Genomic DNA, 15,510 nt, shown 5'->3' on the forward strand with positions numbered 1-15,510 from the left:
AAATGAATTAAGACTTGAACAATCCTTTAAAGCAATACAAAAATATTTCTTTTTATTATGGCTGATCAGAACAAAAACATGACACAAAATGCACTTTGTAGAAAACAATGCAGAGCAGGCATGTTTGTGTTGTTCAAAAATGGATGCAAACTAGAATAATTTAAGTCACGCTGATTTCCTTGGTCAGACGAGCTGCGAGTAGGAATACGCCTTTCCCAGGACTATCCTGTCTCGGAGGAGCTTGAAGAAAGCGTAGTAGTTGCTGAAGAGGATCAGGGCCAGCGATATCGTCTGATGCCACTTCTCCGAACATATCAAGGAGTACAGCTGGTAGAATATCATGGCGCCTTCCAAGATGACCAGTATGTTCAATATCCGTAAAGGCTTGTTGAAGAAGAACTGGGGGAGAGGAGAGAGAGGGACACATCAGAAACACGGAAAGCTGCCCGACATAAGTCCCGCTCAGCGTAGCGATCCTGCTGACCCCCCAGGGGAAACCTGAGTGACCACGAGTCACGCGACGTCAAACAAGGCGCGGTCGTGCTGCGTCAGCTCTGGTTGGCTAGTCTTTGGGATCTACACTTCCACGACAACCCTTCCAAGTTTTCCTCTCAGCCAATCAGGGCAAAGAGATAAGCCAGCGTCTCCTGGCGATTTCAAATACTCACATAGAAGCGATAATGAGACACATCTGAAGGGACGGCCACATTATAATGACCCATGGCCTTGTAGACGTTCTTGTTGTGTTTGACCAGGACCCCCTGCGGCCACATGTACTCTTCTGTCCAACTGTGCAAAGAGGTGAAGCAGAGTCAGGGTCAGGACAAGGCCGACGCGGACAACAGGCCGGCAGACACGCGGATCAGTACGCACACGTGCTGGAGAACGTTGGAGCAGAGCGACGGGTCGACTTTCTGCCAGCAGCCCAAATGAGCTGCAGCTTTGTGGAGCAGGTCGCAGTATCGAGGCGGCAGCAGGTGCCGCATGAGTATGATGGAGGTGCTGACCGAGACCAGGATGAACAGCTCGCAGGACCAGCGCTTGTCCACGTACTGTGTACTCTGAAGGAGAGGTGTTGGGAATGGAGTTGGAACACTCAGGGTAAAATTCAGATAATTCCATCCGCTTCTCACCTTGACGAACCACACGGGTACGAAGGCCACGTAGTAGGCACTGAGCATGGAGCTGACCAGCACCTCCTTCATCCTCCAGTTAAAGTCCACCTTCAGGTACTCCACCTCTTTGCGGATGAGGTCCGGGGAGAGGCAGCAGGCGTGCGTGGGCATGGGCTGGACGCCGTACAACTGGCTGGTGTGCTGCTTCCACGTCTCCTTCAGCACCGTCAGGTAGTCCCGCCCGCGGCCCACGCCGCCCACCTCCTTGGCGCCGAAGCTGGCGAGGGGGGAGAGGAGACCCGTCCGGCGGAAGTCGCAGCTCAGCCGGAAAAACGGAATGTACATTCCAAAGCTGCGCGGGAACAGATACAAATATCAGCGCACGTGAATGTGAAACCTGCGGTTTTTCCTGCGGATATTTACGGGTAGCAGAGGAAGAGGAGGCTCAGGACAGAATAGGTCCTGAAGAGATAAATGAGGGAGCGACAAAGGCTCCAGCCTGTCAGCGTTAGCACAGCAAACCGGGCCATCACTAGAAAGATCGAATGAGGGAATGACAACTTCCCACTCTGTGATGCCTAGAAAAGAGAACAGGGACATTAAAAGGGGAAATTAGACACTTCCGACGCCCAAATCTTTTGTGTTTTGAAGTATCTCGAGTAGCTCCTCAACTGAAAACACAACGGATTAAAGACAGATCTCACCTCTTTAACAATTGCTGCAATGAGCCTCCGGGCTAGTACGATGACCGTGAACACCAGCATGTTGTAATCAATTAGGTGAAAGTTCTGCAGACAGAGGAACCGACTCAATATTTTGGTCCTTGCGACAATTGTTTGACCACAATACGCAAGTTCCAGGCCAACAACCCCGACGCGGTCAGTCAGAGGATATCCAGCAGCGTACTCACCAGAGATGTGTGTGAGGGGGGGTGCGACAGCGGGTACCACCAAACGGTCTTGTAGATGTTGACGTAATGGACAAAGAGAGCGACGAGGTGGCAGAAGAAAAGGTGAAGCTCGAACAGCACGTTGCGATCCACGGACAACTCCGGGATCTTGCAGTGCTTCAGCGGAACCACCGTCTGGGCAGCTAGGGGAGGGCTGGACATGCACGTCCCTGACCCGTTTCTGCAGCAGAATCCTCTTATTAATAAAGACCAGGTGCGAGGGGGGGAGGGGTAGCGTTTGACCTGTTGCCCCGACGAGGTGTCCAGGCTTACCTTGTACGGGATCTCACCCCTGTGACCGGGGAGCTGGTGGAGTGGTTGCCATTGCTGACCGAACCCGGCTCGTTGCTCAGTGGAGGCCTGCAGTACGTGGTTCGGTTGGCCCCTCTTCTCCCCCCAGCCATGGCAGACAACCTCAGCTGACCTCTCTCCAATTTGTGTTTACTTTTGTGATCTAATACAAAGTTACAGGAGAGCAAGGCAGACTAATGAGAACATCTGGCTCTGATGTGATCATTTACAACTAAAACAGTGTGTGTGTGTATGTGGGGGGCGGGGGGGTATTCAGTTTATAGGAGTGTAAGTATAAATTGTGGAAACCAAGAGGATAGACAAACATAAATATGTGATGTGTGGCTGTCAGTCAAACCACGTGCTCTGACGACTTTTAGCTTGCAAAATTGATGCACCATCATACAACACTGCTCGGCTAGTTGAGCGGCATCTATGCCAAGTTTTACGGAAGCTGGGGCGAAAAACCTAGCACAGCGGATAGATCGGTGACTCTTTAACCGAGTACAGACCACACGAGAGCCGCCTCAGTTCAAAGAAACAAGGCGGAGGGGGGGGACAACAACGTGGAGGGACACAATGATGGAAGCTGCCTACCAACACCATGCTTGATTATAATACAAAGATCGAGGCCTAGGCTAAGAGCAGCTCTAGCTAGCTAGCTAGCCTCCAAACAATATACCCAAACAGGCGTGACAAGACAATAAAATCTTACCAATGGCAGCGCCGGAAGCTGCTGTTCGTCAATTTATACACAAATCAATACATTTTCGGATACCGTTTTGAAATAGAAACGCGTCTTTCTGTAAAATCCACTAAGATAGCCATTGTTGATATGATACTAGCCAGTGGTAAACGGGGGCGCGGATGCGTTAGCAACCAGTGGGCGGAGAGTGGTTTAAAGGAGCATTCCGCGAAAATAGTTAGGACCCTTCACAAATACGACTGCAAGTACAGAGGTTTTTGCTTTTAAAATAAATTAATTGCCTGCTTTTTCATGGCTTCGCAATTAAATTCAGCACCATTAACGATTTAGAAATAATTAAAGTCAAATGGAGGTTTGTATCTGGGACGCTGTAATCTTAATTGTTAAGATCCACAGCATTAGAAATTATCCTAAAGTTATCCACTATGTCCAAGATACTGTAGAAATAAAAGCAAAACTGTGCCATTTGGTAGGTTGAGTGAGTCAGGGAGAACACAAGAATTCAATTTCTTATAAACTTTATTTCTTTGTATAAAAACCATTAAACAAACTTAAAAAAAAAAAAAATCACATTCATCACATACTGCAATAATACAGAAATACATTGCTGGTATAAAAAGATGAGACCACCTTTAACGCTTCTATAACCTGGAATTCAAACAATCTTACAGAACACCATTGATCTCTGAGCGCTCTGAGGACTTTAAGACCTGTAAAACAGAAATAAGGGTATGAAACTGTGGGGCAAAATTCAAAATAAGCCTTCTCTTACATTCTTTCCGACCAACCTGAAGTGTGCGGTGAACAGGAAGTCAAGGTGTCAACGTGCACCTCCACAGCTGACATCCTGAGACAAGAGAAGAAGAAATGAGACGCTGGATGCCGCAGCACGGACACATGTAGCACACACACTAATTTAACAATATTAAACATCATGCAACTCAAACTGACGGGTTTGGGTCCAAAACGATGTTTAAGTGCAGCTACTTTTCGTGAAGTTACACTGTACATAATCTAAAAGTAATTATTTGGTAAAATAAATTGGGACACCATTGGTTTTGTTTGAACAAAAGTTGCATCACAACAATGTTTTACGGCGTATTTTGCTCGGTAGAAATACAGACAGCATTTTGCAGTTTCAGTATTTTAAGTACCTTTGGGATCAACTACATTACGTCGTTTTGGGTTGTTTGCTTTTTTTTTTTTTTTTTTGCACAGAAAACAATACAAGAATCTAAGAAATGAGTGTTGGGGTTAGTTTTACCTTCTTGTGGCGATCTTTTGGCTTTTAGAATCCTCTCCTCTGCGTTTTTTTTTTCTTTTATAAAAAGCAGCCAGCATGACATCAAAGTCAAGTAAGATCCCTGCAAGCTTGATTTGAAATACTGTTGAGATCGGGTTATTTCAAGCGGCTGAATATACACTGCTGCAGAACCAACACCTTTTTTTTGGGGGTGGGGGAAGAAACTGACAAAACAATTTCAAACACTATCCGCACGTCCACGTTTGGCAGCACATTTCCTCGGTGAGGAGCTTTTTGGAATATCCTACAGGCGGCATTTAAAATTTATTTAAATACAAGCTGCTGCGCATACATACAGCTCTTTCAGAGGTGGCGAGAACCCGTGAGGACCACGTTCAGAAACTGACGGCTTTCCTTTGGTAAAACAAAGGCAAAATACCATGTTTAGGTTGGATAAAAAGAAACTAGAAGCTTTATTGAAACACGCACTACAGAAACATTTTGGAAATATTTAGTAGCCTATTTAGTCAAAAGTACACAAGCATGATGCATTTTGAGATGACAGGGCTTAAAAGGTGTACACAGGTGTCCTAAAATTATGTACAAAATAGAGTTGGCTGCAGCCGTCCTCACAGGAAAAAGGATTATTAATTCTAGCCTTTTTACAAGAACGAGCTGAGCAGAGCGATGCTTTCACAGCATTATTTCGACATATATATTCCAATTGTAAAGGGTGGAAAAATAGCATTTCAGATTAATTTTGGTAGTATTTTGGGAAATGCTCAAACTTTACAGCACTAAAATTGCCCTGCAGAAGAAATTGCTTCTCTCTTTTTCTTTTAATTTACCCAAAATACAGTTTAGGATTGGAGGTATGTATGGTAGTAATACGTGTAACACTGGCTTATTATTGTTTGTCCACTAGGAAGGAATTTTGTTTTCTCAAAAAAAGCAGCCTACATGAGAGGACTTTATCGCCACAAATACATTTTGATTGGGAACAATTAAACGATATCCAGAGTCTTTTTTTTTCTTAGTTAGGTTTAGTAAATCCTGAACTGCCAACTGTGCAGCTTAAAACATCTAAGGGAGAACAGATATTAACATGAAAAACTGTATTTTTTTTCCTTATCTAATTTTTTTCCTTATTTCCAACAAAACACTGAAGGTTTTTTTAAAAAAAAAAACATTAAAAAAAAATGGAGCAAACAAAAGGGAAATTACTTTTGAAAAGTTCAGAGTGTTACAATCTGACACAGTTGTCGCGGCAACGCTCTACCAGCAGACGATCAGTATCTTCCGTATGGATGGTCTCTGTAGCCCCCCTTTGCCTGCCTGGCAGGCGCGGCTTTGCCGCCGGCCCCGGCGCCGGACCACGAGTTATCCCACTCGTCCTGAGCTGCAGAGACGGGGAAGAGAAACGCGAGCGGCGCCGTCAGCAGGTTGGAGACGAAAGAGGGGAAAAAACGAGAAAAGTTACTTACTGTAACTTTCATAGGTCGTTTCCTGGGCCTCTCCGTGACCGTAATCATAATATTCTGTATCCCTGCGGGTGAAAATGTAGCCTTCAGTGCCATGTTGAGACAAGCAAACCAGTTAAACACACACACACACACACACACACAGAAACTCACGCGGCCGCTGGCTGCTGAGTGTAGTAGTTCTCATATCCCTCATAGCCAGTCTCTGGATAAGACTCTTCATAAGGCTGAAAGAAATTGAATCCGATCAACTAACACTGCAGCAGCTGGGACAAAAAACGACCCCACAACCCCTAAAATGAAGCACATCTCAAACTAGACTACGCTGGAGGTTGCAGAACTCACGTAGTCTTCGTAGCCCTCCACCTTGGGCTGTGACGCTGCAGGGCCTTGTTGGTGTGACATGGATGGGGTGGGAAGCATCCTCGGAGCCCCTGCTGTGGGGGGTCTAGAACGGGGAGCCGCTCCGCCTCTGTTGGCACCAGAAGCTGGTCCGCCCCTGCCGGACGGGGCACCCCTCGGGGCACTGCCCCGCCCTAATCCTCCACGTGGAGCCCCGCCCCGCATCGCTCCTCGAGGGCCTCCGCGTGGCATTCCCCGCCCCCTGCGTAAATGAGTCGGGTTGTGACACGGTGCCGAAAAATCGCCCGTTTCATTCAGCTCGAGCTGCTTCTGCAGCATCTGTCACGTTGAACACAACGTCCAAGCCAAATATTGCGCCTACCTCGGGCCCGGTGGTCCACCTCGCCCCCTCCCCATCAGGCCGCCGCGTCCTCTGACCGAACCATCCTGGGATCCATTCAGGAAGTGAGGATCCATGTATGGGTCTGCTTCACACGGCTCCTACAAACATGGCACCAACAGCTCAGCAACACTGAGAAATTCTCTGCAAGTAATTAGGGATCATCGGAGCGTACCGGAATGAGGAACTTCTTGACCTCATCCATGGCATGTGCCATTCGTAGATAAGCTTCGGGTATAGGTGCCGTGACCTCAATAAACACGTGCAGCTCCATGGCCAGGTGAGCATATTTGGCTTCGCCGCCCTTTCGCAGCTCCTCTTCCTGAAGAGCATTTGAAATGCAGGAGATGATAAACACAGATTCCCGTTTTTGAAATGCGCAGCAGGAGCGAGCTCCCCACTTACCTTATTCTTGTCTCTCATGGAACCTTTGCCCAGGACGGAGATCTTGGCACCCGTTTCTTCCTGCAGTCTCTTTATTGTGCTGCCCTGGGGTCCCAATAGCTTCCCAACAAAGTTAACCTGCGGGACATGAGGATTTTGAGTAACAGGCGACCGATTCAGCCCCCAAGAATAAAAAGAGAAGCAAGCATGGCAGCATGAATGCCTCTTACTCTAAAATCATTCAAACAGAAAAAGCGTAACTAGGGCAGCAAGAGCTTGGCTTCAGTTCACATGACTTCACTAATTGTCCAACTCTAGTCGACATGAAGTTTGTTATTCTGGCATCCAGGGTTACTCAAACATGCACGCAATAAATGAACTGGCTACATTTTTAAAATCCATTTGGTCTCTCAGCCAACAATACTCACTCCCTAAATGCGTTTCTCTCAATAAATAAAGAGACCTGAATAAAAGGGAGCGTTCCTGGTGAAAATCACCAAGTGTAAAGTGATCTGGACATGCATACCTTCGGATATTGCTTAGTAGGAATAAGTACTCGCTCCTTCAGTTTAAGATTCTTGGTAGCAAATAGATCCAAATATGTCTCTTTCTCTGGCTCTTTCTTAGTTTCACCTTTTTGGATTCTCTCAATCTCTGCAAAAAAAAAAAAAGAGGCGTCATTCATAAATAAACTGCTAACAACATAGCATCAGAGACATCTGTTGCATTCAAAACGACAATACATAGCATCTATACAGCATCGCCCTCCATATGCATCGGTTATTCCCAGTGCAAAAGACGTAATTGTGTGCAAGATGCATGAAGCCGTCAAAGGCTTTTGAGCATGCGATTTCACAGGCGTCATCCTGGCATCGGTAACGTGTTTGTACATCACTACACGCACCTTGAAAACGTACAAAACGCTAAAAAAAATCTCTATTTATCAAGCAAATGTCAACAACCACGTTGCAAGCGAAAGGCCTGACGCCGTGCTGCAGGGCGCTCGCCCATGTGAGCCCCGATGAGGCGAAAGGCAATCGAATCCATCCTTACCGGCCGAAATGAGTTTCATGGCATGAGTGAATGAGGAATCCAAACTATCTTTCTCAGCCAGGAGCTCTGGAAGGTACTTCGTGTCTTCCATTTTGATTTACTTCAGAGCTCACTTGACTCGGCGGCGGCCTCTGGGTTCTGACGAGCTTTCACTAATATTCTTTGCTGCGCTAATGACGAAAGCCTCGGAAGGTTCGTCGGGGGAGGGGGGGCAATAGCAACTTGTTCGTATTGCAATGATGACGACCCCACAATAGTTGTTGGTAAACTTGATGCCTTTCTTTCCTCTTGAATCTTTGCGAATCGAGTCGTCCCAGTTGGACAAAGGAAGAATGGCGTAGCTACATTTGAGCGAGAAGGGGAGCAAGTGGAGGCGGGGCCGTGACGTCACTACCGGTTTGCTCTAGACGTTAAAAAATATATGAATAAAAAATATATGAAAAATTCTCACAACGTTTCAGTATTAACGTAGATATCCAATGGGAAGTGTTCAGAAGTTTATTATATTAAGAAAACAATTTTGAAACTCTCCACAAATTCAATTTAGATCATTTAGTGCAGGGGTGCCCACACTTTTTCAGCATGCGAGCTACTTTTCAAATGACCAAGTCAAGAAGATCTACCTACTATAAATTTGCGAAACATACATTTATTCATAAATATATTGAGAATTCTTTATATGATCCATATATGTTGGTGTACCTCACATAACTACATGAATCCATATTGCTCAATACAAATCTGTGCATTTTTTCAGCATGCGAGCTACTTACAAAATGATCAAAATGATCTACCCACCACAAAAATGCAAAACATCTAATTATTTTCAAATGTACTGAGGATTCTTTGTATATACAATGCATGTTGATGTACCTTTCATAACCGAATGAGCCAATATTGCAAAACACACATAATAATTAACTAATTGTCTTAAAATCAGAGGTAATTAGCTGAATAGCTTAGCGCCATTGTTTGCACATTGACCTAAAGGTCAATCAAGTAACGGGACTGCTGATAGGCTGACATCGTAAGTTCTGCTGCACTTAGCGCCGTTGTTTGCGCTTGATTGGTCACCTGAATGTCAAATTCAGTTGTCATCTAACTGGCTGCCCTGTATATCAAAGTGACAGGATGAATGATGGGCTGATATTTTTCGATTAATTCTACCTCTACGATCGACCGGTAGATCGCAATCGACATAATGAGCACCCCTGATTTAGTGTATGTAATCTAACTGTAAAGCCCTTTCAGTCTATTAATGTTTCCAATAAAACACCTCTGGTTTTTAACGTAGCATATTTGGTGCTGGATTTATTGGAACTTGGGTAAGCCTAACTATACAATATGCCATATTACCGTGGCAGTTTATGTAGTGGATATGTGTCATTTTATTCTGACATGCCACAAAAAGAAAAATAAGACCTCACTTTACAGACCACACCAGAAACAAGTCAAGCAGCTCATTAGCCTTTGATCAAAGTCCAAAAAGGTCATTAAGAAATTAAGACAATTGTGTTATTAGTTCCTTGTCCCATCAACATTTCCGAAAGATATTTCACTAACTTTACGTCATCTCACTAAGAAACAAAACACTTCACTTCCTTATACTGGATTTTAAATATGCTTATTGCTTATTGTATTGTAAATATGCTCATTTTTCATATTTCCTTATCTTTATTCTTATTTGACTGTATTATTGTTATTTTGCCTGCACTGCACGCAACAAACACCAAGTCAAATTCCTTGTATGTGTAAAAAGGTACTTGGCAATAAAGTTCTTCCTTACTCCTTACTGAAAAGATAAACGCTGGACAACATTTAACCTTGGAGGTTTCAAAACAAGCTCCTAAAAAATGATCATGAAGCCCAAAAAAAGGCAAAGGTAAGAGTATAAATAATTTATTTGCTTACACAAAAGAACAAAAAAATTGAAAAAAAAAAAGATTATGCATAGGAGTTTCAGGAACTGACAAAGCATCACTGTGATAAACATACTTTTAAATCAGATTGATTTAGATATTGTAAAAGGTCTTCAGACGTATTTAGAATTAAGTAAACCATGAACACAAATAAACAATGTACTAGTGATTTTTTGTAAACATAATTTAGCTACCTTTAAAAAAAACGAGAATAAATTTTTTTGAATATTTGTGAGGGCAATTTTTTGTCATAAGAAAGCACTACAATCTGTTATGTTGAATTTCCCCGTTCTAGATTTTACAATTCAGTGTATTGGACAGAAAGGCACAGAAATTGGCTCCAAACCTGCCCGTTGCCTCCGTTACATTATCAGATATCGATAATGGCAAATATCTCTGGCTTTTCTTTGTCATGGATCTGCATTGCTGAGTACGTGATGGCTTTCACCTCAGTTCCCTAGATTAACAACACAGAAAATTCCAGTTACCTGTCCAACAATCAGCTGTATTGTTATTGACCTGAGCTGTGTGTGTGTGTATATATATACGTACTTACCTGTGGATGCTTTTCCAGAGAGAATTCCTCACCCCAGCTTTAAAGAAAAAACAAAAATATATCCATATATTTTACCATACAGCAGAAATTCAACTTGAAATTGGGGCAAGAAAACTAGCGTTGTTCCATCCTAACACTACAGCAATTTAAAGGTGGTAAATTCCATTATTTAATACTGTATTTTATATTTGCAAATATTTATTTTTATGACTAATAAAAACCCAGCTTCTCTCTCCTATTATTATGTAGGCAATCAGTTCTTAACTTTTTTGCATTTTTGATCTATAGATTTGTAATCTGACATACTAACTCTAACAAATTATAATACTTATATTATATAATAATATAAGTACCCAAACTTACCCAATGGAGCGGATCTTGAAGTGCATTTTGTCTATTTGCAAAACTTTGATTTCCTAGTTCACAAATTAAAAAAAAAGTAAAATTAATATAAAAAAATAAAATAAATACTCAATATTAATTTACAAAAAAAAAAATCCCCCTCAGATTCATCGTACTGAATGCTTATATGACTATATTTATTTTGTAATTACAAAGGATAACCAAAATCAGTTGTGGTCACATATTAAACCACCACTTTAACTTGTTAGCAAAAAAATGTGTAACGATAACTAACCATCCCACAAACTCACTCTTGGAACAAAGGACGGGTCATCGCAGAACTTGAACAACCAATCATCCAAAAAGTGGAAAAGAAGGGACTCCATATCATCACCTTTAAAGAGAAAAAAAGAATACACATGGACTTTAGACTATAGTTAAGTGCATGACTGATGATAGAGAGGACATGCTGACTAGCTTCTGACCTTCTGAATTCATATCAACAGTATCAAGTGGTTTCACTGTCTCTGTGTCTGTCATGTAGCCAAACATGCCCATCGCACACTGCTCAAAGGCTTCCTCCAGAGTGTCTCCCCAGGAGTGAATTCTGAAAGACAATTTTAAAAGGTTGATTAGATTGACAGCAACAGATACATATGAGATAGCGCCTGTGAAGACTTACTGTACATCTGCTGTGTGGTCCAGATCTTTAACAGAAAACTCAATAGATCAGTTTTACACACCATAACCGATATGACAGGCATCACTTCAGAACACATAAACTCCACGGAACAGTTATTTAGTCTTATCGTTGTTTTATGTTGTTTGTAAAAGTTAAAAAAGGTAATGAGATTAGTTACCAAAATACAAGACTTACATTCGTATTTCTTAGTGATTGGGGGATATTTAGCCTTAATGGCCTTTTGTGCCTCCGTCAGGTCTAACAAACGATCGTCCATTCTATAGTCTGTAATTACGATGCACTTGTATAAAGGTTAAAAGATGTAAATCTTGTTTATCGTGCCTATTTGCCACCGTTCTAACAGCAACACGGGGCGGAAGAGCGTTACCGGAAGTAGTCGTCAACGGAACTTCCTGTCAGTGTCAGTGTGGGCTGATTGGCCAGCGGTGTCCTCCGGTGTTGGCGCCATTGCCGAGCCACAGCGTTGTCTTCTACGCGTCTTTTTCACAACAATTTCTACTTTTTCTTTAAGACTAGTGTGCTATCTCCGACACCATGACCGATAAAGACGGTAAGTACACCAATCCTTATGAATTAGATGGTTAATTATTTTTGCACCTTCTACATTATTAGAATCAGGATATGGTGATGGTTCTTGGCGCGCCGGCCAGCTTCTCTCATTGTTACACACCAGCCAGCTAGCTGCTAGCATATGTTAGCTGTTCGCTCTGTGGTTTCACGGCATTTAGCTCAAGAATGGGAGTTATCATGCAGCTTCGCATGGTATGTTGTGTTGCTTTTGATCACGCCGAAGTTTCTTTTAAATCTTTGTAAATTCGTACCTTGTTGCAGCTAAAGGGGAGCAAACGGATGCTAACATTAGCACGCCATCAAAGTAAACTCACATCGCAGCAACGTCGCATGAGTTTAGTGTGGGATTAAGCTAACATCGGCGCTAATATTAACCTTAATTCATGTTTGGAAAACACGTGGTTTTACAAAACGTTGCATTAAATTTGGCATTTTGTAGCCGCATTTGATGATGCTGTGGAGGAAAGAGTTATCAATGAAGAGTACAAGATCTGGAAAAAGAACACCCCTTTCCTGTACGATCTGGTCATGACGCACGCCCTGGAGTGGCCCAGCCTCACTGCGCAGTGGCTCCCAGATGTCACAAGGTGAGCTTGTGCAAAGCAGTCATCATCTGAAATAAGTTTTTTGTTTGTTTTTTAACTTTACGTAATCAATTAATTGCATACCATTCCACAGGCCTGAAGGCAAAGACTATAGTGTTCACAGGCTGGTACTTGGGACACACACATCAGATGAGCAGAATCACCTTGTAATTGCTAGTGTTCAGCTCCCAAATGATGATGCCCAGTTTGACGCCTCGCACTATGACAGTGAAAAAGGAGGTGAGAGATATAATGTGATTCACCTATCACCTGTCTTTGGACTAAAAGATGATTGATTTTACGAGTATTTTTAAATCATTGTCTTTGACGCAGATTGGATTTTAAAATGTTTTGTGAGTGCTGCTAACAATTGTTTTCACTAGAACAAATATTTGATGAAAAATATTGATGTGGCTGAAGCATATTTAGGAATTCTGGCTATCAAAATGGATTTTTTTTCTTGTAGTAATCATTCCACTAATCATTGCAGGCTTAACTGTTTCTTTGTTACTCTCATTAAATGTGTGAATTTAAATCTTGCTGAAACACTTTAATGCTGCAGAAAATATTGGTATGTATTTGTTTAAAATTTTATCTAAAGTGCTGTCACTGTCATTTGTAGAGTAGAATTACATTCCATACAGTCACGTGCAATAACAATTTTATATATCTGGTCCTGTTTTATTTCAGAGTTTGGAGGCTTTGGGTCCGTGAGTGGAAAGATCGAGATTGAGATCAAAATCAACCACGAGGGAGAAGTGAACAGAGCTCGCTATATGCCCCAGAATCCCTGCATCATCGCCACCAAGACCCCTACTAGTGATGTGCTAGTTTTTGATTACACAAAACACCCCTCCAAGCCTGGTTAGTGTGACAGCAGAAATGCATCTCTTCCCCAGAGTTTACAACAAATCATATTTCTTTACAGCTTGTAACATTTTTTTTTCTGTCAAAAGATCCTTCTGGAGAGTGCACCCCTGATCTGCGTTTGCGAGGCCACCAGAAAGAAGGATACGGTCTCTCCTGGAACCCAAACCTCAGTGGCTGTCTGCTCAGTGCTTCTGATGACCATGTAAGCAACAAGTAGTAGAAATATAAGACAACTGACCGGAATTAGGCTGATTTGATGGAATTTCTAAGCTTCTGATGATTTTTGTCTCCTCTCACAGACTATCTGTCTTTGGGACATTAGCACTGTCCCAAAGGAGGGAAAGATCGTGGATGCCAAGACCATCTTCACAGGCCATACTGCTGTTGTTGAGGATGTTTCCTGGCACCTCCTGCATGAGTCCCTGTTTGGATCAGTAGCGGATGACCAGAAACTAATGATGTGAGCAGAGTAGCATCACAATAATCAGGACCCCCCCCCTTTCCCCCCATCACACTTTCTCTGTGTTTATGTAAAGCTGGGACACGCGGTCCAACAACACCTCCAAGCCCAGCCACGCAGTGGATGCTCACACCGCAGAGGTCAACTGTCTGTCCTTCAACCCCTACAGTGAGTTCATCCTGGCCACTGGCTCTGCCGATAAGGTGAGACTACCTTTTACTCCACACCTGTTGTTGTCGGATCCCCCGCTTTTGTCAGATATGAATGCTGAACCTGGTGTGATTGTCATTTTTAGACGGTGGCTCTTTGGGATTTGAGGAACCTTAAACTGAAGCTGCATTCATTTGAGTCTCACAAGGATGAGATCTTCCAGGTAAAAAAAAATAATGTAAAAGTTTTAGGTCATCCATGTATCCAAAGCATCAGGTTCTCTGTAGGGAACCATAGAGGAGTAAACTAGAAAGATGTGTGGTCACTTGCCAGACAGCTTTTCTCAGTTTAGTTATGTGAATAACTGTAATGTTTGGGTCTTCTCCACCCTACAGGTTCAGTGGTCTCCCCATAACGAAACCATCCTGGCCTCCAGTGGCACCGACAGGAGGCTCAACGTGTGGGACCTCAGCAAGATCGGAGAGGAACAGTCACCCGAGGATGCGGAGGACGGTCCTCCTGAGCTGCTGGTCAGTGGCAGCAAAAGCAGCCGATGCGTTATAAGACCCGTTTTCAGCCCGGTGCTAATTTCTATCGTGCTTTATTTTAGTTCATCCACGGCGGTCACACAGCAAAGATCTCAGATTTCTCTTGGAACCCCAATGAACCGTGGGTCATCTGCTCTGTATCAGAGGACAACATCATGCAAGTGTGGCAGATGGTAGGTCCAAAATATGAGCACATGTGTCTTCAGTCCAGGGAATAAACTCTTGTTCTGGTTCTGTTCCAGGCTGAAAATATCTACAACGATGAGGACCCGGAAGGTGCTGCCGACTCGGAGGTCCAGGCTTGAGTCTTCTCGTCTTTTCATTCTTCCTGTTTGTTAAAATGGATCCATTTTTCAGTGTTGGGTGCATCGGCAGTGTTGTCTTTTTAAAGCTCGTAATTGGCAGCTCTGATTTTTGTAGAAAATTTCAAGAAAAAAAATGAAGCGCTGCATTGTCATCAGAGTATTTAAGTTAAATCCTTATGGATGCAATTATTGCATCCCAGAATTCCTTTCTCAAAAACCAACACGTGCATCAATCAATCAAGATTTCGCTCTTCTCCTTGATGGTTTTATTTCTCGCCCTGTTTAGTTGTGCTGGAACTTTTCTGCGCAGATCCATTTTTAATAAAACATGTACATAGTGAAGGTCTGTCTTTGCTTTATATTCGTAGTAGAACTTTTCCAGGCCCTATTTTCACTTGTGTTTTCCTTAGGGTTTTTTTTTTTTTTTTTTTGTGCTGCATCTGATCTTCTGTGTACTTAAGTATATTCATAATAAAATATTCACACTAAACCCTCTTGTATTATGCCACTGATTTCAAAACTTGATTAGTATTCTGTAA

General features: G+C 42.9%; 4 protein-coding genes across 5 annotated transcripts; 1 reads left to right on the top strand and 3 right to left on the bottom strand.

The window, feature by feature from the left end:
- Nucleotides 1-25: 25 nt before the first annotated feature.
- Nucleotides 26-3,258, bottom strand: tmem39b (transmembrane protein 39B). Its single transcript, XM_057058294.1, has 9 exons — nt 3,071-3,258; nt 2,338-2,518; nt 2,026-2,245; nt 1,820-1,903; nt 1,539-1,693; nt 1,134-1,467; nt 874-1,061; nt 669-789; nt 26-399 (listed from the first exon to the last, which is right to left on the bottom strand). The coding sequence occupies exons 2-9, from the start codon at nt 2,466-2,468 to the stop codon at nt 184-186; spliced, it is 1,449 nt and encodes a 482-aa protein (XP_056914274.1). The 5' UTR covers nt 2,469-2,518; nt 3,071-3,258; the 3' UTR covers nt 26-183.
- Nucleotides 3,259-3,562: 304 nt separating this feature from the next.
- On the bottom strand, nt 3,563-8,338 carry khdrbs1a (KH domain containing, RNA binding, signal transduction associated 1a). Of its 2 annotated transcripts, XR_008954208.1 has the most exons (11): nt 7,965-8,338; nt 7,438-7,565; nt 6,933-7,049; nt 6,703-6,849; nt 6,510-6,628; nt 6,131-6,389; nt 5,939-6,012; nt 5,789-5,850; nt 5,529-5,703; nt 3,850-3,908; nt 3,563-3,771 (listed from the first exon to the last, which is right to left on the bottom strand). XR_008954208.1 is itself a non-coding variant. In XM_057058296.1 (9 exons), exons 1-9 carry the CDS (start codon nt 8,053-8,055, stop codon nt 5,594-5,596), a joined length of 1,107 nt encoding a protein of 368 aa, XP_056914276.1. In that variant the 5' UTR covers nt 8,056-8,338; the 3' UTR covers nt 4,748-5,593. The 2 variants fall into 2 exon arrangements, 1 of the variants encoding a protein (XP_056914276.1); XM_057058296.1 differs by lacking the exons at nt 3,563-3,771; nt 3,850-3,908 and having other exon boundaries at nt 4,748-5,703.
- A 1,509-nt stretch (nt 8,339-9,847) lies between these two features.
- On the bottom strand, nt 9,848-11,866 carry zbtb8os (zinc finger and BTB domain containing 8 opposite strand). The gene is made up of 7 exons (XM_057058310.1): nt 11,659-11,866; nt 11,464-11,488; nt 11,267-11,388; nt 11,093-11,175; nt 10,803-10,855; nt 10,440-10,476; nt 9,848-10,340 (listed from the first exon to the last, which is right to left on the bottom strand). The coding sequence occupies exons 1-7, from the start codon at nt 11,738-11,740 to the stop codon at nt 10,254-10,256; spliced, it is 489 nt and encodes a 162-aa protein (XP_056914290.1). The 5' UTR covers nt 11,741-11,866; the 3' UTR covers nt 9,848-10,253.
- An 8-nt stretch (nt 11,867-11,874) lies between these two features.
- On the top strand, nt 11,875-15,461 carry LOC130539739 (histone-binding protein RBBP4). Its single transcript, XM_057058295.1, has 11 exons — nt 11,875-12,034; nt 12,494-12,641; nt 12,733-12,878; nt 13,329-13,502; nt 13,595-13,710; nt 13,808-13,968; nt 14,045-14,171; nt 14,264-14,341; nt 14,514-14,648; nt 14,729-14,839; nt 14,909-15,461. The coding sequence occupies exons 1-11, from the start codon at nt 12,019-12,021 to the stop codon at nt 14,969-14,971; spliced, it is 1,275 nt and encodes a 424-aa protein (XP_056914275.1). The 5' UTR covers nt 11,875-12,018; the 3' UTR covers nt 14,972-15,461.
- The last annotated feature ends 49 nt before the right edge of the window (nt 15,462-15,510 follow it).

The sequence above is a fragment of the Takifugu flavidus genome, chromosome 16 (assembly GCF_003711565.1).
Source record: "Takifugu flavidus isolate HTHZ2018 chromosome 16, ASM371156v2, whole genome shotgun sequence".
Classification (NCBI taxonomy): Eukaryota; Metazoa; Chordata; class Actinopteri; order Tetraodontiformes; family Tetraodontidae; genus Takifugu; species Takifugu flavidus.

Bases quoted from the DNA above. Each gene is read 5' to 3' on its own strand.
- LOC130539739 (XM_057058295.1), top strand. The intron at 12,879-13,328 runs GTGAGAGATATA...GTTTTATTTCAG, and splicing joins CTATGACAGTGAAAAAGGAG to AGTTTGGAGGCTTTGGGTCC. The intron at 14,172-14,263 runs GTGAGACTACCT...TGTCATTTTTAG, and splicing joins CCACTGGCTCTGCCGATAAG to ACGGTGGCTCTTTGGGATTT.
- khdrbs1a (XM_057058296.1), bottom strand. From the start codon at position 8,055: ATGGAAGACACGAAGTACCTTCCAGAGCTCCTGGCTGAGAAAGATAGT. The intron at 6,629-6,702 runs GTACGCTCCGAT...CCATGTTTGTAG, and splicing joins TCAAGAAGTTCCTCATTCCG to GAGCCGTGTGAAGCAGACCC. The intron at 6,013-6,130 runs GTGAGTTCTGCA...AATTTCTTTCAG, and splicing joins TGGAGGGCTACGAAGACTAC to CCTTATGAAGAGTCTTATCC.
- zbtb8os (XM_057058310.1), bottom strand. From the start codon at position 11,740: ATGGACGATCGTTTGTTAGACCTGACGGAGGCACAAAAGGCCATTAAG. The intron at 11,489-11,658 runs GTAAGTCTTGTA...TTTCTGTTAAAG, and splicing joins AATCACTAAGAAATACGAAT to ATCTGGACCACACAGCAGAT. The intron at 11,176-11,266 runs GTCAGAAGCTAG...TTCTCTTTAAAG, and splicing joins TGTTGATATGAATTCAGAAG to GTGATGATATGGAGTCCCTT.
- tmem39b (XM_057058294.1), bottom strand. From the start codon at position 2,468: ATGGCTGGGGGGAGAAGAGGGGCCAACCGAACCACGTACTGCAGGCCT. The intron at 2,246-2,337 runs GTAAGCCTGGAC...ATTCTGCTGCAG, and splicing joins GGGGTGAGATCCCGTACAAG to AAACGGGTCAGGGACGTGCA. The intron at 1,062-1,133 runs GTGAGAAGCGGA...CCTCTCCTTCAG, and splicing joins TACCCGTGTGGTTCGTCAAG to AGTACACAGTACGTGGACAA.